The sequence below is a fragment of the Sylvia atricapilla genome, chromosome Z (genome assembly GCF_009819655.1).
Source record: "Sylvia atricapilla isolate bSylAtr1 chromosome Z, bSylAtr1.pri, whole genome shotgun sequence".
Taxonomy (NCBI): domain Eukaryota; kingdom Metazoa; phylum Chordata; class Aves; order Passeriformes; family Sylviidae; genus Sylvia; species Sylvia atricapilla.
The window spans coordinates 19,183,248-19,204,956 of record NC_089174.1 but is presented as its reverse complement, the minus strand read 5'-3'; the positions used below and the strand labels follow the sequence as shown (position 1 = coordinate 19,204,956).

At 34.2% G+C, this 21,709-nt stretch overlaps 1 protein-coding gene across 3 annotated transcripts in view; it reads right to left on the bottom strand.

Moving 5' to 3' along the window:
• MAN2A1 (mannosidase alpha class 2A member 1) overlaps positions 1-21,709 on the bottom strand; it is a 113,819-nt gene that overhangs the window by 23,212 nt on the left and 68,898 nt on the right. For all 3 annotated transcript variants that reach the window (XR_010745910.1, XR_010745909.1, XM_066339861.1), the window contains exons 13-18: positions 14,947-15,112; positions 12,885-13,115; positions 12,678-12,800; positions 5,920-6,034; positions 2,221-2,354; positions 1,033-1,174 (exon numbers count right to left, since the gene is read on the bottom strand). Coding sequence is in view for 1 of the 3 variants with exons in the window: in XM_066339861.1 (XP_066195958.1) it covers positions 1,033-1,174; positions 2,221-2,354; positions 5,920-6,034; positions 12,678-12,800; positions 12,885-13,115; positions 14,947-15,112 (911 nt within the window). In the remaining 2 variants the exon portion in view is untranslated. The remainder of the gene's footprint in view (positions 1-1,032; positions 1,175-2,220; positions 2,355-5,919; positions 6,035-12,677; positions 12,801-12,884; positions 13,116-14,946; positions 15,113-21,709) is intronic.

The window sequence follows — 21,709 nt, the reverse complement described above, 5'->3', positions numbered from 1 at the left end:
CTAATACTTTGCTAATTTGGTTTGCTAATACTTTGCCACCAATCCAGCATGGTATTCACCTTTTGTCAGAACAGAGTATCTATAACATTTTTCTTAAAAGAAACTGGGAAGTAGGTTTTGGTGCAGTTCCTGATGGACCCTTTCTCTTCTGAGTATTCATTCCATTATTGCTCAAAATCATATAAATTTAAACTGTACAATATATATTACAGCAAGGCATTATACATCCTAAATTATGAATTACATACCTTATTTTGCTCACTACCTCTAGTTTTATTTGAATAGCTCCCCCATTCTGGTAAACTGAATAACCGTCCTCTGTTTCCAGTCCTCCAGGCCATTCATCATACCCTTTTCTGCTCCAAGGAGCAAGATTGTGTCTCTTTTGGAATTTGTAATATGAATTGATTTTTCTTGTCAACATATTCATCAGCTCTGTCAAAGTACTTCATTAAATTTGTGAGATATCATTTTGTTTCAGAAGTATGTTCACTCTTACCCAAGGTCACATTTATCTTTTATTTCACTAACACTAATCTTCAAAAATGTTGCTGTTGTTTTTCCTTGACAGGGAAGTTAGGCTATGCTGTATATGCCTTAAGACTAGTGATGTCTACACTAAAGGAAACAAACAGAACAAAAAATATGATCAGCATCCTTTGTAAGTCCTCTCCTACCAAGGCAGTACAAAAAAGCATAAACTCATTAGTTCTGCTATTTGATTTCTGAATTCCACCAGAGTTCTGGGGTGAGAAATAGGCGGTTCTGACAATTTACTGCTCCTTCTATCTTTTTTGCCATCTTTTTCCTCTGTCTCTAGTTTGAGAGAGATCTTTCATTGAAGATGACACGATCTCATATGGGACCAACATCTTCCTCCTCTCTTATGGACATATTCTAAAACTTGTTAGGGTTGGAAAAATTTATTTCCTCTCTTCAAATGCCTGTAGGTAAGTTTGGGAATCTCTGAATGAACTATGTCAGAATATAAGGAAGGGGAGACCTTTGCCACATCTATCATCTCATATTTACCATTTTTCAGGCTTGCAACGCCTAGAGACTGAGCTGAGTGAAGTGTCAAACGGACACCAACATCTTGGATATAAGTCATGGTAGTCATAGGGTAGATATTTGCTTGAAGAGGCAACTTGTTCATTGTCAGTCTAGGCTGGATCTGCAATTTGAACACAGACTTCAAAAACATATATTCTTTTTATGAAATTAAATTTCAAAGACATTTTCAGACATTTATCCCATGTGCTTTGGAAGACCAACCATCATGAAAGTATTTACTCAACTGTATCATTTAGCTTTCTGGAGATTCATGGCTAAAATTACCACTTTGGAAATGATAACTTCAATGTACTTTTAGATCAAAGAATATTAAAACAAATGTGAAAGATTCATCAAGAGAACCTACAAAAACAGAACCTACAAAAAGGAAGAATCACAGTTACAAAATGAGAGAAAAAAAATTCTCCTTTAGAGAGCAAGCAGTGAATAGATTTAAAGTAGCAGAAAATAAACTGTTGGTTGGCACTTCTGAATGGTACATGACAAATGAGTATTGGTATTAAAATTATTTACATAATTAATATTCACTGTCTCCAGCAAAATGCAGTAGTACCAGTAACTGGAAAACCAGTAGTCTTACTCAGGAGTCATGGTCTCCCTGTATTTGCAAAACTATCTTTAGCAAGAAAGGAAGGTAAGGCAAAACCATTTTTCTCTCTTTTGTGTGTACTGCACAGTTCAAGTTAAGACAACAGCCCTCTCCTCACAGGTATTACCAATAAAAAAGGCATAATACATCCAAAATACATCACTTATTTCCAACACAGAAGCAAGCAGCTGTTCACTAGGTCTAGTCCTTATGCATAGTTATCACTGTATTATCCAATGGGCTGTAACTAAATAAAGCAGAGGGAAAGAAGGCATGTACATGTACAAGCAACTACATCATGACTTGTCATAACTTGCTGTATTATAATTCTTCTCTTAAAAATAATATAAAGGAATATCCAACAAACTCCTGAAAAGAACAGCTATGTCTTAGTCTGATCTACATCAAATTTTATAACAGGTACCTTTTTAAAAAGTGTTTCTCCTTTTAAATTATTAGTGTAGTTAAACATGAGATTTTGTTTAATATAAGCTGTTTACATTTAGACAGTCAAAACCTGACACCCAAAGCTTTTACAATTAAAAGATGGTAATTACCTGATATCCATTAAGATCAGTATAGAATCTATTTTGACTGTTTATGTCAGATGAAATTCTCATTGCAAGTTCACGATTATATTCTCCTCTAATGTCCACAATATTGGAAACTTCAAGAGACTGACCTTCCAAACCTACACACACACACACAAAAAAAGCATTTAAAATCTCTAAAAGTGATTGTCACATGTATGAGAATGACTGTGACAGGACACAGTAATCTAGTTTTTGTTTTCTGTTATATCTAACCAGATATTAGAAGACAGTTCATTTATGGAAAAGATGATAGAACAGTATTTCTAATTTGGTACAAATTGAACACTGTCTGAGAGAGATCACTGAAGGGGTACAGGGGCAATACACGGTAAGAACCAATGTGGGTTCCAGTAAATCATTAGGAGACAGCACACAACTGTTAAGCACTGTCTTTAAATAAATATGCTACAGTAAGACCTAGTCACTCTAAAGCAGGTGTCACTATTCCCAGACAAGAATGAAGTTACTAGCTTCTTGATAAACTGTTCAACTGAGCAGGAAATTGTAAGCAGCTCCTTTAGTCAAAGGAGTGAGAATCTTCCTTAAGGAATTAAGAAATTCGAACTGATACAACCACAAGCAGGACACAAAACTTTATTAACAGGGAAAAGGTTCATATTTCTTAAAAGAAAGAATTAGGTGTCTGAAAATTCAGACAAGTTGTTCAGTGAGATTTTTTTTTTCCTACAGTGCCTTGTACTGAAAATTAAATACCTGACCTTTTCAAACAGTTCAAGTCACAGTCTGGAGAGGAATCATACCATCATCCAGCATCACCACTTCTACCCTTTCTGTAGTCTAATGGGACTAATGATTGCAAAAAGAATTGCAGCAAGCAGACAGACATGTATTTGCTTCCTCATCTGTTTTAAAATCTGAATGCCACCTGCAGAAGTACAGCAACTGTTAAAATTTTAACATTTACCAATGGCTATTAAACCTCAGTGTTAAATGAAAAACACTTGGTTCCGCTAATTACTTCTTTTTTTCCACTGGAATATGTGGATTTATATGCTCCAAATTTGATGCTCCCATTAATAGATTTTCCAAATATTTCAAGTATTTTTTCCAAATATTTAAAAGCATAAGTACATTGAAGAAGAATACAGTATTTTAGTTTAGACTGTCACCCATTTTGTACTGCATAATTTGATATAATACAAAAATACAACTATGAAGAAAATAAAATATGACAAGCTTCTGATAAAAAGATTAACAAAATCATGCTAGTATCAAAAAGAAATGCCAGTGGCAGCAGAAGTTTAAAATCACTCAATTACAGCACAGAGTTGTCAGCCTAGAATATTTTCTGGCCAGAATCAACAGAACTTAAAGCCAAAAGTGGTAAAAGCTATTTTTTCCCAGAATTGCTGAAGAAGATGTAGGAGTTAGGAGTACTATCCAACAGCTGGCTTAGCCACAAAATCAGTCTTGCTACCCCTTGGCAAGCAGGTAGGCTACAACCAGAGATTAGGTCCTTATTGGAAATAAAAATGCATTTATACATATACACATATTGGTTTTTTTTCTCTCATGCTTTGTAACTGTACTCAAATTTATCTTATTTTAATTGAAGTGATGCTATATAAATAACTCCCCTCACAAAGCCAAAGAAATAGACCTCAACAAAACAATTACGTCAAGTTATCAAATCTTAAACTTTGAAAAAGAACACTTAAAGAAATTTAAATAAATACACACCAAAAAGTAATCAGACAACATATAAAATACATTTTGCATCATTTTTCCTTGTCAAAGATAGAAGTATGGTACCCATGTACACATTACATATGTAAAAGTATAAGTATTGAAACATTGTGATGGATTAAAAATTGTCAGAAAAACCAAAGGAAAAAAGTAGACAGTACACTCACTAGGAAAGATAAATTTAACTGTTAGGATTTGGCAAGCAAGTGATTTACACTGACAACTCATTTTCTGTGAACTGTGAAAGGGAAGTAGAGTACTTCTAGCAGATGTTTAGTAGCAAATTAAAGAAAAAGGAGGGTTACAGAATAATCCACTTTAAAATAACAACCTCACTCTAAGAAATAAAAAAAAGGTATTTTCAGGTTTTTCCCTCTCATTCACTTCAATAAATATCCTATATAAGTTCCCTCCTTGCTGAGAATTTTAATTTACTAAAACTCACACTGGAACGTAGCTTTCTTTCTACATTCTTGGCAACCAGGTACCTCTTGACCTCAAGGTATCTTTTTTCACGTAGGATGGATTTTAAATGTTTGTCACATAAAACAAAGAAATCATAGTCTTGAATATATGTTGTGTTTCGTAAGGATCTTCAGCAACAAATTAATATGCAAACACTTGGCTTGTGTTCCTAAGGAGCTGAGTTAATGTTTAATCCAGAATTACCGTATCAGCTAGCCACTGAATTCTGATCAGCTTTTGGTGCATGTATAAACTCCAGCAACTTCAAACTTCAATGTACACATGTCACAAAAATGAAACATCTGAATCAATTTTAGTTCTAGATTGAAATGCACTAGAACTAAAATCAAAAACCACCAAAAAAACCACCCAAAAACAACCCCCCCAAAAAACCCAAACCAAAAATAAAAAAGTCCAAACAAACAAAACAAAACAAAGCCAACCCCAGATGCCAATTCTACTTTTGAAATCTAAAAGAAAGAATGAAAAGATCAAGCAAGACTTTCTAAGTACTTATAACTCTTTTTTTTTTTTAGCAGTTGTTTAGGAAAAAAAATTAAATATGATAAACAGGATTTTAAAAAACATGAAGACAATTTTGACTCCTATAGTAAAGTTGGTATTACGAAAGGTGTAGTTTCCTTCAATTGAAAACATTAATCAGTGCTTCTTTATTTTAGGATAATTCCAGTAAATATAAATAATGAATAACTGAAAATGTACGTTTCTTAATTACAGAAAGATACACCTAAGCATGTTAATTAGATTTTCATATGAAAATAATTGCATACAGTCGCATCATGATTTCTTTCTTCTTTTACATTTTTTAGTGACCAATTCAATCAAGTTTGGAAGGGTAGAGAGTTTCCAAAATTAACATTTGCCTAGAATTCCCTTGGAAATCAGTAGCTGAACAATAGAGAAACAAACAAATGGAAGCCTTACTGAAGAAAGCAAAGGAAAACTGATATGATGTTATGTGCTAAGAGCCAAAAAGTTGATGTTTGGTGCTGGTGCCTCTCTCAGACACAGACAATTCTGTCATGAGCTCTCCCAAGCAGATAAAGGACATACAAAGGAAGGTCATAAATAACTAAAGCCTAAAATCGTGAAGTAAACTAGACTTCTCTCTTAAGGCCATTAATATATATTGCACTTCCATCAGTAAATGTGAAACTATGAAAGAAGCTACATTTTTACATTATCTCCAATGTATATCTATTTTTTTTTCTGATTTTCAAAATGTACAGCTAGTAGATGAGCCAGTAAATTCTGGAGAGGTATCTCCAACAAATCTGTTAAGTGTACCAGCTTAATGACAAACATGATACTCAGAGAGGAATCACAGTGGACTGGAGTCAATACAACTTCAGTCTCACTTAACTCTGCACTAGTGCAGAAGTGCATTTAAACATTAAAAAGGCAGGTAGGATCCAAGACCATAGTGATGTAAAATAACTGCCAAGAGAGACAGAATTTCACAAATCTTACCCTGGACTTTATACAGCCGCATAGTATGTGTCACGTGGTGAAAAAAACAAACAACTTCTGAGAAAATCTTTCCATGAGCAACTCTTATGGTAGGTGGGTCTGTAAAAATGTAAGGCTATAAAAAGAAAACAGAAAGTCAGAGTGAGTATTTTGGAATTTTTACATAAACATAGTATCAATAAAGTAATTAGTAAATATTACAACAGTATTTTTAAACCATTCTAGATCGAAAAAAAATTGGAGATTAAAAATTTACTCCTAATCTGAAATTCAGCAACTTCTCTTCAGAGTCTTATATTTGCTTTAGCTAAAATTAGATTAAGTCTCATTACATATCTGACAAGTATTTTATAAGGATTAATGGATACAAGGTCTACAGACAAGCACATGAATGCATTGATATTGTATCTGGATTGAGCTTTTTTGCTAGCAAAAATTATAACTGCTAACCAGCAGCTAAGTATTGTAGTTTCAAAACTTGGGGCAGGTGGTTTAACTACGTCTGCCATTGGTACACACTGCATAAAGAAATCCTCCCCTACTTTGCCATGTGCATCAGTTTGCATATCCTTTGAAAGTAGAAGAGAAAGCTTTTTCTTCACCAGAAGCAGCTACAGTTGTCAGTGGAGCTCTCTGGAATGCAGGATAGGGCTGGGAATCACTTTGAAATGTCAAGGACAGTGGCTTACTACTTATGGCTCCCACAGACTAGGACAAATTTTGCATATCCACAGTCAAACTAAACAGATGAAGAGAATTATTTTTCCATGCAGTCACAGTATTTACAGCCTTGGCTAGGCAAACAATGACTTTATTTTAAAAAACAAAGTTGATCCCACACTAAACTGTGTGCATCAGATGGAAATGGATGCCTGCAAAGGTAAAAAATAAATTAAATACTGAGTGTACAAGACAAAAATGAAAATATGACACATGCAACTACTTCAATCGGGAAACATCTGTAAATAAACACTTCACTCAAAAAAAACCCCATCCTAAATGCATGAAAAACACATTATTCAGAGGGATCTTGGCAGAAAGCTCTCAGAGGGTGACTCTTTTACTTCTGTATATAGCAAGGTCATAAGGACTATATACATGATCTTTCTTGAAGCAATGACACCAAAGATCAAATGTATTTTGAGGAAGAACAGAGATCGAGCTTACATACATACAGACAAAACACACTAGAGAAGAACAAGTACAGGTAAATATCCAATATTCTTTGAGCATATAACCGTATGTATATTTACAGGGAAGATTTCAAGAAGCACTGTATAAAAGAAAAAAATGAAAGAGACTTTCAAGGGAGAAAAGCCTGCCTTTTCTATTCACATATTTATTCTTAGAGCTTCAGAATACTCCTTATTAAAAGCTTTGCCAGAGCTACAAGAGGCAACTCTGGAGTTATCAACTACAGGAACATTTTGTACAGGAGCTTGGAAGAGAAATCAGTTACTTACACTTTGGTAAGATTATTTGGTTTAGGGAGAGAGGGCTTTTTCCCACTGAAAATCTTATCCAGTTAATCAATAAAAAACTTCCAAATAGCGTTTTGTACTTCTTGATAGTCTACATGAGAAAAATGATGGAATATTTCTATAGGATCTCATCTTGTCAATAAGACAGACAAATGTTATCTGTTTTGCAAAAGCCATTTACTAGATGAGAAATACAGAAGGAATATGGTATTAAGGGGGCACATAAGATAGATGAACTAATACACTGAGATAAAAGAATTTTAAGACCAGATATTAGGTTAGAACCTCTTATTTCCATGAAAAACTGACAATATCTGTAACTGTAGACTTAATTCTCCCCTACTGGCAGAAGTGATTGAAGACAAACCCATTTAATCTGTGACTACAGGGCTTCTAGAAGTTAAAACTCCCACAGAGCAGGAACTGAATGACTGACCCTATGGTGGAATAATCAAACCCTTCAAAATCCTCCCTGCAAGGTAGAGCAACATGAAGGTGCTCAAACTAGCAAAGTCAGACTGAAACAGCACCTAAAGGAACTCTCAGAAAATGAAGTGAGAAACCTGAGGTCATCAGGACAAGCCAATGAACTGTGACCTAGAAGAATTCCCTTATACAGACATCAGACTGCCAAATATATTCCGCTAGCAAAGTAACACAGATGTTATTGTCTTGTGTAGTTTGTACAAGTATTTCTTGCTGGGCTCTCACTGGAGCTAGAAAGCAAAATGGAGAGATGCTGGATGAGTGACACAGGAATATAAAAGGCTGTGCACTTATCAGAAAAAATTACCTGAAATTATTTCAAAAATCAAATATTTAAAAAAAACCCCACCAAACATGAGTACAAAACATGAGTGTGATATTGGCAACAGTTATCAAAATACACAGAAAGCTGAAATGAGATGGATCTATCAGGTCTAAGATTCTGGGATACTGCCACAAATACTAAGTTTTCACACACCTGAGCCTCCAGGCTGCATACGTAGCCAAATCAGCTGTTCTTCTTAAGATAAAGGCAACCACACAGACTGTTCTGAACTAAACAGAAAGATCAGCTGATGGAAAAGGAACTGTTATTTTGCAAATATTGACTGAAATGAATTAATTTAAAAAAAAATAATTCATATTTTTGCTAGGACATGCATTGAGTTTGCAAGCCTCTAATTCAGTCACAGTGCTAGAAAAGGCACAAAAGAAGAAGGTAGCTTACAAAGGCAGATGGTATCACATAGTTTTGGGGATCAGACAAGTTCCTTCTGATAGAAAGAGTGGCAATATGATGTATACTCAAGTTCTCAAGGATGACAGATGTTCCCTGATTGTTGGGCAAGCAGGAAAAATGAAGTAAAAATCTGGCAGTGATTGAACAGGGGAGACTCCTAATTCTTATTTGGTGCTTAGAAAAGCACTAATTCTAGGATCTTATTTGTTGATAGTTACCAGGAGAAATACCAGAAGTTCAGAATCTCTAAAGAGATAATTGCCCAGGTTTGCCTCAACAAAAACATTTCAGTCTGCCAGGCTTTTAAGCAGGAAAACATCTTATGTATTGAATTTGCAATTATTCTAGTATAATTATAAAGATCCTTGGTGAGATGCACAGGTCTCTGAAATGATCCTGGTCCCAGATCTGAAATACAAAGGTACTTTTGATATGAAAGTCTAAGGAAATGTAGAAAAAACAAACAATGATAGATATTTGCAAAAGTGATTTGACGAAGTTCTTATCTCAATTCAGTGTTAAGTCTTTTTTGTAAATAAACATGGGCTAAAGGACCTTCAACAGAATGAAATAATCTATGATTACTCACACCTTGAAATAAAAAAGAATTGGTTTCATTTGCAATGGTTAGTCTGAAGACTCCACTTTCTGAAGAGTCAAAGCAAGTAGCTGCTGTAGTATCTGTTTCTTCTCAACTCCAATGGAATGAATTTCATTGTACAAGATCCAGCAGCCTGCTGAGGCAGCTTTTGTTGAGTCTGGAAATCAGTATTTTTCAGAAACAGGACAACAGAGCTATAGGTCAAAGGATTCAAAAATCGTCTTTCTGTATTCCTACACAAGAGAAGTAAGACAACCTTCCTTAGAAAGATAATGGGCAGGAGGCCTGGGGAGAAGCTAGGCAGGAATTTTAAGGGAGAATACTGGGAACAAAATAGTATTTCATTAATCCCTAGGGTATATAAAAATACTTAACATCAAAACAGGTGCCAAAGGGTGGAAATAACAGGAGATATATCTTCACCAAAATATTTAATGGCTTGTATAGAAAATGGCATGGCATATTGCAGCCTGGAGGCATGAAGCATGGACAATAAGCTTTTCCCCTTGTAGACAAGGAAAGCACTCCTAACCATTTTAGTGGCCAGGAAACTTCTGGTAGTGCAGCTTACTGTTGGTCTGGGTGCCAAAAAAAACTCTGCCCAGGCGAAAGTTTTTAGCCACAGATGAAATGTTCTGGATTGGTCTAAAATTAATTTAAAAATAATCCCAAGACAAGGCCTACAGGAAAAGGTGTTTCTCAATAGCAGATTGCCCCTTATTTGGCAGGGTTTGAGATTAGACTGAGCTGATATTAATTTTTTAAGCCTCTGGCTTTAGAGATTCCTGCAAGGAGGAAAATAATCTTAGTACATAAGTACTTATGGGAAGTAGCACATACACAAAATCACAGAACCAGCTGCCTGAGGGAGAATCAAAATTTCCTAGTCTGGGTATACCAAAACCCATCACTTTGATACTGAAAAAATAGTTGTAAAACAAAAAAATCAACTACTCATATTGATCCCACAGATATTTAGCATCTGATGCTTTGGAAAAAACTGCTTTGTTCTATTCCCGATTGATACCAAGCAGGGCTAGTAAGAAGTCATCACATATTGACTTTTCTTGAACATACAGAAGAAAATACAGACATTCAACTGTTTCAAAGTTTATTGAACGCAGTGGGGGTTTTCCCACAAAAAAAAAAATAAAAAAATTGGACATTCTTCATGAACTCAAGGAGATAAAAAACATGTTTTGCCTTCATGAACAGGACATTTATGTTTATTGTGAGGCCCAAGGAAATCCCTTCCTTCCAAACTTTGCTAACACTGTCAGTTACACTGCACTGCCATTTAAAAAAAATTAAGATGTTGCCTCTTTCCCCAGTGCCTTGCATTTTGTTTTGATTTTGCAGAAAAAAAAGGCATGGTGGGAGGACTCTCCTATCTCTTTAGACCTGCAGGATGGAGCCCCCACTCTGTGCCTCTGTTCTGGACTTTGCACTGTTGTAGTTTAGCACTATGGTTAGACAAATGATTAAACCAGAAGAAGAAAAATTTCTGAGTACTGCAGAACTGAAAATAAAGCAACCAAAAGATTTATCAGACAAAAAATTAATCAGTTAACAAGGGCAAAGAAAACATATAACTCTACTCATACCAAAGGAAGATAGTCCAATATATAATGCAAAATTCTTTGCAAGTTTTGCTGCAATACGTAGGGTAAGGGAGGTAAGAAAAAACCACAACAAAACAACAGAACACTCAGCCAAAAGTCAAGAAAACTGCATGCCATCTATCCTATTGCAAATTCACACAAGGACTTAGAAAGTTAGTCAATCCACATCACACTAAGAACCCTGAACAGATGGCCTTTCTTTTAAGACAGAAAGCATTAGCTCAGACTGGTTTAGGAACTACTATAGAATTACACTGTTATTCCCAGTGGGACAATTTAATTAGTGTTATTAAAATGCAAGCCAAATGAGCCTTATGGTGAAGCATATTAATGAAGTAGAATTTTCAGAAGTATAACAATTTCATTTTTATTGTATAAAATTTTACAAAAGTTGAACAGCACTCTTTTAATGTTGACTTGAAATGCAGTTTAATTTCCTTTTTCTTTTCTAATTGTGCTTGCATACATGTGACAGACCTTTTCTGTTTAAACCATACCATTTTGCTTCCTCAGTCTCTCCAGACTATTTTAATAAAGCAAATTACTTAAATATATAGTTTAAATTATGTAACTGCTAGATTTAGTGATTATTTTTATAAGCAAAAGATGAATTAGAATATAAAATAAAATTAGTTAAAGTGTGACCACACAAATCATGAAAGATAAAAATTAAAAACCCTAAGTGGCATTGTTCAAGTATTCATAGATGAAAACAAAATAAAATTAAGAAATGGGAAATGGCATATAAAATGAAGGATAAGAGAACCCTGATAAATACACCTGGAGTGAACAATTATGGGACTAAATATACTAACTAGTTCAAAACTGTAAACTCAGAGACCTCAGAAGGTGTCCTTCTAGGAAAGACTGTTAAAAAAGAAAACTGTTCTGTGCCTTCCATACTGATTTACACACATAAAAGGGAGAAGTAGAAAAAGAAAAAGAAAGCCAAACACCTTTCCCTCTCACCAAAAAGTAGAACAATTACTCTTGCATATTTCCTAAAATGGTAAGTGTGGAACTCATGGTTTGCCTTATGTATGCAACTTGAGTTTTCTCAGGAGAAACTCAGAAGAAATATGCTGCCAACTAGCTAGCTTCATAAATGTTCATTATTTTATCTTTTGCCTTCTGAAATATCACCATTCCAGTTCCAAAAGGGAAGTAGTAGACTCCGTATGGTAATTAAGTCTCTGTAAAAATGCTGCCATTTCCCAATTTCCAATTTGAAAACTAACAGGAGTATGCTGCTGCTCTCCAATAATTACAACAGCTAAAAATACAGATAACCCTAGAGAACTAAATCAGAAGAGTTCCTTGCTACTCTGTCTTTATATTCACCAACTGGGACTCAGTATCTTAATTACTATATTAAACTAAATATGCTAATATCTGCTTTAAAAGTAGCTCTGAACCAGAAGCAACTCATTCACAATTTAAAAAATATTAAAAATCAGAGAATTGAAGATGTAGAAATGAATCAGTATGTCCTACATATTTTCACCATAGAAAGCAAAAACTAACTTATTTTACTGATAATGAATGGTCACATCTCACTAGATTTCTTGCAAGGATCACTTCTTAAGGTTTTGAGGAAGCATACATATTCTCTAGGTTTTCACATTTTCAAATTTCAATTGTATTTTTAACCTTCTAATGTAGGGTTAGGAAGTATGGACTTCTGTCAATCATTTCAATAGCCCATGTCATTATGTCTAGCCACACAGCTTTTATTTCAGTTTTGAGGACAACTAGCTGTTCCAATCCGTATTTGACAAACACTTAAAGTTACTTCAAGATTAGAATCTTTTTGCAAACAAAAGGTTTACCTTTGCATCTCCATCTGGTATGAAGAGATAAGCTCCACTTTTATCTCGGTTACTGGTAGTTCCATACCAAGCAAACTCTACCTTCATTTGATGATTTTTACCATCTTTTTTGGTATTTATTTTCTAAAAGGACAGAGATTCAGGTTAGGTTTCCATAAAGCAGCTCAAAAATTAAAATACAGTGTTTTGAAATAAAATATAACGTACCTCTAGTAATCCAGACATTCCAGAAAACCACAGTTTCATGTATGCATTTTCTAAGATTATATTATCCACAGAATGCTGCATCTCTTTTATCTTGAAAACTGTATCTGGCTTCTCCTGTCTGCTATTCCTTACATATATATTATAGTCAGCTAAAACTGCTTCTGAACTCTCATCCTTCAAAAGCTGGTAAACTCCAATCCCAAGAGGTGGTAGATGTGCTACAAAAGAGATCTGTTGGGAGCAAATAAGTAGCCATTACTAAAAATAGCAAAATATCAACTGTCTACACTGAATTTATGTTGAGTAACTCCTTTTGCTTGATTGATTTTATGATGGCTGAGTTTTCTGATAGTCCATAAATAAATATGAAGAATCAACAACAAAAAAAAAATCTGCATTGCTAATTTGCTTAGCATCAAGATTACAATTACATTAATGCAATAATAAATTTGAACCTTGTTAAGAAGGTTAGCTGTGATATGCAGTTCTGAGTATATTTGCTTTTCACTGAAGATGCATGCATACTGGATCAAGTGCACATGGACCCTACTTATTATTTAATTTTGAAATTCAAATTTTAAAATGCTTGAAAATAACTAAATATAAAACAACTCATTTTCAGTCTCTTTTTTTTTAGGAGTTATAATCTGCATAGAAGAGTAGTATACAAGGTATATCTCCAAAGCAATTTGTTTAGAATTTGAAGTCCAGACATGTAATTTCATTTCCTCTTCTTCAGGCAATAAAAGTACTAATTCTTGTGCTGGTTTTGGCTGGAATAAACTTAAATTTCTTCATAGTAGCACTTTTGGTGCTTGGTTTCAGTATTAACCACATTGATAACACAGCAATGTTTCAGCAATGTCTGAGCAGGGCTTATGCAGCATCAGGGCCTTTTCTGCTGCTGTACCAGTGAGAAGGCTGGGGGGCCCAAAGAGCTGGGAGGGGACACAGCCAGGACAGCTGATCCCAACTGACCAAAGGGATATTCCAGACCACGTGACATGATGGTCAGCAATAAAAACTGTGAGAAGAAAAAGGAAGAGGGGGATGTTTGGAGTGATGGTGTTTGCTTTCCCAAGTCACTGTTCCATGTGATGAAGCCCTGCTCTGCTGGGGATGGTTGAGCACCTGCCCAACCTTGGGACACAGTAAGTGAATTCCTCATTTTGCTTTGCTTGTGTACACAGCTTCAGCTTTACCCATGAGCTTTCTCATCATTACCCATCCAACTTTATCCTCCACCCCACTGAGCGAGCATGTGTGTGGGGTTGAGCTGCTTAGCAGGGTTTACCCACAACAGTTATCCCTTTGGAACACCACTGAGAGATAGTTATTGAATTAGCTTCACAGAAATATTACCCTGAACTAAGTTCCTATATCAAAAGGGAACATAAGCCTGAAAGCTTATGTTATTATAACACTATTACTATTACAGTAATACACTATTACTGTATCATTAAAAATTTAATTAAATAAATTTCTGATGTGTAACATGATCACTGAGGACAATTTTCTGTAATGGTGTACAACTCAAAAATTCTCAGAAGTTTTGCTTCAAACAACAAACAGGAGGTGGGCTTGAAGTTATCTGTCCAGTTTGAGTATTTGGAAAGTAAGAGGACATCTGAATGTAAATGCTTAAGTCACTGCACATACCAGACCTTCCAGCTGGAATGCTTGAGAACATCTTGTGTGGCTGTGTGTACAGACTGGCACTTGAAGGAAGAAGCAGCTCAATTGAGAAAGTGAGGGGAAAAGACACACATCCAGCATTTTGCAAATACTTATTCTTTAAATGCAGTAAATTGTATCACAAAAGCTGTTAAACAGTTGTTAACAGCTTATCAGTTTAAGAAACATTAATGCTAAATACATTTATGTTGACTTTTTTGGGGGGGATTGTTGTTTTGGTTTGGTTTTTTTACTAAAAATGACTGAATTAAGAATATTATCTGTAGAGAATAGAATTGCCAATATATGAAGTACACTTTCCATCTTCTTCAACTATGAAGGTACAGTATCTGTCAAAAAACATATTTTAATGTTTTTACTTGAGTACCTGATAGGCTTCATGTGATACTGTAGTTGCTCCATCCCAAACAGCACTAATCTGGACAGGAACAGGTTTTCCCAAAGGAGACAATAATTTAACTCTGGGTGAATTCACATGGACTGAAACCACTGAAAATCGCTCTTGTTCCGTAGGATTATATATCAAAAGGTATCTGAAAAAAATATATTTACTTAATTATCTTTTGGCAACCAAGCTTCCTCCTTCAGGTTTAATGTTACTGCACATAAATTTTACGTACAGAGGATTAAAACAACGTTAGAACAACAGGTACAATCCACAACAAAAAAATATACAGAACATTACCAAGAAACAATGGATATTTAACATCAATTATTTGCAGATCTCCTTTTCTTAATGCTATTGTTTCTCCGAGAAATTTTGAAAATTCCTTTAAAAATACATCTATTCCCCATTATAACTGCTGAAGAATTGCTATTAACAGTTGCAAGCACCATCAAATGTATTTTGATTAAAATGTATTTTTCAGGCTGAACAATCAAATTCTTATCCACAATTGCTTTTTTTAACACAGCTTAGAAAAAATGAATGAAGAAAACTGACTGTACATATATATATATTCACTAAAGGAACTAGTTTCTTTCCTATAAGGGAAAGTACAAAACTATTTAAATTATAATTTAGTATCATTCACTATGGCAACTGTTTACATATCTTCTTAATAAGTACATATGGAATAACTATCTTTTTCCACAGTCTTATGCCTTTTATTACATTTGGACATAGATTATGCTACTTACCAAAAGAATCAGCCTTGAGCTGAACAGACTGACTTTATTAGCCTATATATCTATTTTATTATTACAAGTTCATATATTGTATAGAAAAACAAAATAATACTAGAACATTTGTGGCTCATGCAATTGTAGATCTATCATTGTACATCATGTATTTTCACTGACAAGCTCAAAGAAGGCAGTATTTACAACTGTTCCCTGAAATTTCCCTCTGTTCATGTCATCCTTTAAAAGAAGTCTTTTACAACAAAAACTGCTCTTGACAAAGCCTCTGATATCTTCTTAACTATATACAGCAGAACGAATACTGTATCCTCAACCCCCTTAACACTCCCCACTGCAGAGCAGTTTACTTCTTCATGGGATCTGATCTTTCATCAGTTCCCATAAGATCCATTTCTTACTTATCAATTCACTCCTTCTGCATTTCTTCTAAGTAGATTCTCCTTGTTCTCTACCCTGCATTTTCCACTCAGATTCTCAGGGCTTTGTCTGTGGCTTTATTTCTTTTGCTTTCACATCTTAAACCTCGAATTCAATTACCCCCTCTTGACAGATCAGACCACTTCACCTAGAATTGTCTCCATCTACCCAACCTACAAATCTCATTGAGAATCCTGACCCGGCCACAATTTCTCCCTTTTTACTGGCTTCCTTCATTTGCCTACATCAAACTTGGCTAGTAAATTTCTCAGAGCTTCACTGCTATCCTATTACCTCATAATCAGTCAGAAATGAAAGGTCAACTCCAACTTCTCACTAGCTGAATAAACAAAATAAGAGGCTTTATTAGCTTTTTATATCAAGAACCTTTGGATTACTTGCCATATATAAAATGAGCTTCCCATAAAAAATATTTTCAACTCCTTAAATTCCTGAGCTGAAGTATTGTTTAAAACAAGACTTCTAAGTATACCAATGATTTGCAATATGTATTTGCAATCACAAACAAAAAAGCTTTTGGATGCTCTCTTTTGCCCTGTTTCATGCTAAAGACTCCAAGATTACTAAACAATATAATAGTTAACCATATTCAGGGTCAGCTTTCAGAGTCTTTAAGAACATGTGCAGGACTTTCTGAGAACCTCCTCTACACTTTCCTTATCTGGAACTGCCTTCTTTCAAAGTAAGATTTTAATTTAAATGTTTTGGTTAATATTGATAGGTGTTTTTGTTGGTTTGGTTTGGAGTTTTTTTTAATAACATTAGTGGAATCAAAACCTAGCTAAATCAATTCTGCTCTCAGTCTCAACCCATTACAAATTAGGAAGAGAGAAGATTTTTTTTAACTCATCATGTAGTGTGAAAAAAGTGTGCTAAGAACTCTGTCAAAAGCAATACAGATTAAGAGATGATTGAACCCCAAAGCTCAAAATGAATCCTCATTCTCATCCATCAGCAGAACACCAGATCTTTTTTTCTTTATTCTCCTTATACAATTGAATTCTTCAATTCTTATGCCTCCAAGTAAAAGGAGACCTTATGCATATAATAATTCTTCCTTAATACTACACATCCTCATTATACTTAAATTATCTGCCAAGCAAAGAACATATTTGTGCAAAAAATATTTCCAGGAACTTTGTTCACCTTTCCAGAGGTACAAATATATTTCACAATTTTAATTATTTGCATGACAGATTTACCTATAACAAAAGATCTTAGGAACTGTGGTGTTAATATTATATTTCATCAGGCTACTTTTTTTTTTTAATTTGATTTTGGATTAAACAAATTTGTTGTATCAAAATATATACATTTTTAAACTTTGAATCATGTATTTTAAGTTCATTATGACTGTGTAGAGTAATGAGATAGTCAGAGGAAGCTAGCAATGACAGGGCAGATTTTCAGCACTTGAAATGCAGGAATTTTGATTAGACATTAATATTTTGTTTTAAAATATTATTTCAGGAGGACTGTAGTAGTTACACAAAATAAGACATAATTCTTGTGTCTACACAAAAACACTGACTAATGCAATTACTAACACTTTACTCCTGAAGTACCATTCAATTCCCACCCTTAAATAATATCCCACTATAAAATTTGTAGATTATATTTGAAAAAAGAAAAGAAACATCTAGACTTCACTTAAGCTATGTCATTGCAATGAATGTCACACAAAAAAGCTGAGTATAATTTCTTAATGCACTGTGGTTGCATTACACAGAGGAGCAACTTCATAATATTTAAAGGCTTTCTACTCCTTATTTTAAGGCAAAATACACGAATATTACTGTCTTTCAGAAGAAGCAAGCAAATATTTTCTTTTCATTATTCAGGTCACTGGTCTTTGGCAACAACACCAATAAAATTATTAAAGTTTAGATCTTTCATTCTGTTGAAGAGTGAAGGGGTTTAATGGTTATTGGTAAAATTCATATGAAAAATTTTATCTGAAATATTTTACTTTAGGGGCACCATTATGATCAAGGGTCAGCCCTAATTTATTTTGTTTGTTCAAGAAATCTAAGAATCTTACAACTATGTTAAAATAAACTGCATTGGTACAAAAACCATGACTAAACCACTCACACGGAGACCACATATTTCACCTCTACACTGGGAGCAGGAGTTACTGCTCCCAGCACATCAAAAAATGAGAAGTTACTGCAGATTTGAGCTCTTAATCCTAGATTGGATGCATCACAAATACCTTCAATTTAAGAAAAGCAAATCCTGACACCTTTTCAGATACTTTTGGAAAGGTATATCTTGAATTCTTTTACCCCATACTTTTTGGGGTCTCTGAAACTCAAAACAGGTATATTTTAGTCATACACTATGACCACTTTTCCTAGACAATCTACCATAAATAGCATTAATAAACCCTAATAAATGTATATATACAAGCATCAAAGAATATTTTGACCAGTCTTTCCTGTAGTACAAGATTTAACTTGTTGTGGAACATTTTCAGCAAAAGCTGGAGCATGCCCCTCCCCACCCACCCCCCTGCTTCTTATTTCAAATACTTTTAAAATTTTTTTTTAATTAAGAAAAAATGTAAACTGCTATAGTTTTATTTACAGACATAAATATGAATAAAGATTTAGATCTCGAACAACTTTAATCTCTGCCTCCTAAAAGAATATTGTTCTTTTAAATAGAAGAGCTTCATTATTTCAAAACATCACTGTTTTCTTTTTCTCCAGTGTGCATAAACATATGGGTACATACACACATTTACTGGTAACACCTGCAACACAATTACCATAATTACCACTTTATTTTGAAGTTCATTCATCCTTCCTTCACAAGAGATGCATTCAACTAATGTGAGAAACCACAACTCACTACTAGTAAATGTCAGAGCATCATCAATGATAAAAGCTTATCCAAAACCCACCTCTTCAAGGCACTTGGATTCAGAGTTCAAGACAACAGCGTTCATTGCTCAACAGAGTAACTTTATTCAAATACATCTGGAGAACCAATTCCTTGAGGAACTCTAGCTCAGACTAACCAATGTTACTAAAATTTCTCCAGAAAACCTTCTGAGATGGATTGGAGCATTTTCCATTATAAATGGTTTCATCAAAGTTAGTTCCATGGACATAAAAGCACAATTTTATCGCAGTTACATGAGCAAGACCTTCAAAGCTCATTAGTTTCTTACACTCTTCTCCCATAAAGGCCACGGTAAAAACCACCTAAGTGGTTAAAAAAAAAAAGCAACATGTACACCCAAAACTGAGAAAAGATACAAGCCATGAAGCCAAATTATATATTATATCAGTGGTCTTCCACTGAAGAACAAATAAGAACAAATAGATGCATGTGAGTTCTGAAAATGTCAAGAGAGGGTAATGAAAACAGATTAAAATACCCTATGCTGTAGAGAAAAGGAATTGAAGTAACTACATATGTTAAAATTCACCAGAAAGGCTGGTGGGTTAGGAACTACAATTCAGCTAGAAATGTATTCTGAGTTCTTGACTGTCGATGGACTTTGATAAGACTTAGACTTTAAAATTGTAAACAAAACTGAAATTCTCTAAAAAACATCATCTCACAGGGTAAATAGAATCAAAACTGTTACACATCTTAAAACTGCAAGAAAAATTGCTTTGAAAGATGGTAGAAGAGTCAATAGGTCCTAATGTTTAATTACTGAACACTGATTTATATGAGATGGAAACAAATTAGGGCTTAATATTTAAAGCACTGCATAAAGCACTTCTTGCCATGGTAGCTCCCAAAAGCACCATTAAAAAATCGAAACTACAAGACATCTGATGTATATCGGAATTTCAACAAAAAATGCCCCCAGAAGTCGAAGAAAACTAGAATCCTAAGAAATTGCCATGAATTGCCATTACACAGGTGCATGTCTTTAGGGATAGAGGTACACGGAAAAAAAATAATCAAGATGATCCATTTAAACCAGGCATTTATCTGTTCATTGTGCACATATATACAGCCTGCCCTGAAGAAAACACTTCTGTGATTCTTGCACTGAAGCCCAAGAAAACATCTAGATACTTAGTTTCCTCTTTTTCTTTTCTTTTTTTTTTTTTTTTTTTTTTTTTTTTTTAATACAGAATAAAACCATAAGTAACTTGAGCAGAAAAATTACTCCCATGTAATTTGAAAAGCTCTTTCCTTGCTGTAGAGGGAAATGGAGAAAAACATAGGAATAAAACCCAACCATAAAGATTCCCTTTGCTTAAGAAGGAAAACTGAATACTTACTCAAACTGGTAGGTAAAAAAAACCCAAACAAACAAAAAAAAAAACCAACCAAACAAAAAAAAACAGTTATGTCAAGTTACTTAGCTCTTTTCAAAACTCTAATGGTCCCTGGTGAAGGCCTCCTCAGTCAAAAATATGAACAACATAATATTTTAAGTACAGGTCCCCTCATCCATTTTGTATGCTTTTCGGCTATGAATTACTAAAGATGACCTATAAAATATAATTATAGAGCCTATAAAATAATTGTTCTGAAAATAAATTCCATATACACAATTTTCAAGATATTATCTGTTCATAGTGTTCCTCTGGTTATACAGAAATTAGGCATTTTCCAATATCTCAATTGATGGTCTGTTCTTAATATTCCTTTAGGAACAAAACACATCAAAAGCCAACTGTGCAGTCTCATAATTGTGACACTCTCCTTGGCAGCAGATTAATGTTTTTTTTCCTACAGCTCTTCTCTCAGTTACTAAATTGAGCTTCAGAAGCTGTGTGTTTCACAGCATTTCAGGACACTTTTCAGTTCTATTTAAAATTAATTTTGTACGAAATTTAGACAACAGAAAAAGTTTTGGACAAAGTTATTTAAACCCTTATGCATGCAAATCTTGTGACCAATATCTTCCACTTTCTGAAGGTATTGGAGTCTAATTCATGCTCATTTCAAAGAAAATTCGACTCTGCAGGTATTTTAAACTATCCTTATTTCCCCCTCTTTGAAATTAATATCTATTTCTCAAATGTTAAATATTCTCATGATTTCACCTAGATTATACTTCTCCTATTATATGTTATTGTAAATACTGAACTATATCTCTGTGTACCTCAAACTATTATCAGTGACATCTGAAAATACCTTCAATAGCAGCAATAATACCAATCAATAGCGGGAAACTCTACTGAAAAAAAAAAAAGAAAAAAAATCAAAATCAATTTGTCAGTTAATTCAGAGATAAAGCACCATAAGCCCCTGAGGAATTACTTAATATATTTTGGAACAGATATGCATGAATACTTGTCCAATAATACAAAAATAATTTTCTCCCTAGTTTATATTTCAAAAGAGAACAAAATCAGCATACCCAGTAGATAAATCAGAGGTTTTTGTGGGTTTTTTCCCAGAAGGAAAAATACACTTCAAGTGTTAAATCATACCCACTAATTTACAGAAATCTGATGTTAGGGATTTAGGATATTTCTTTTAGAAACAGAATTTCTGGGGGATGAAGAGAGGGAGGGGCATAGAGAGGCAAAGGGAAAATGCAGGATTTTCCAGTATGAGGAAATTTC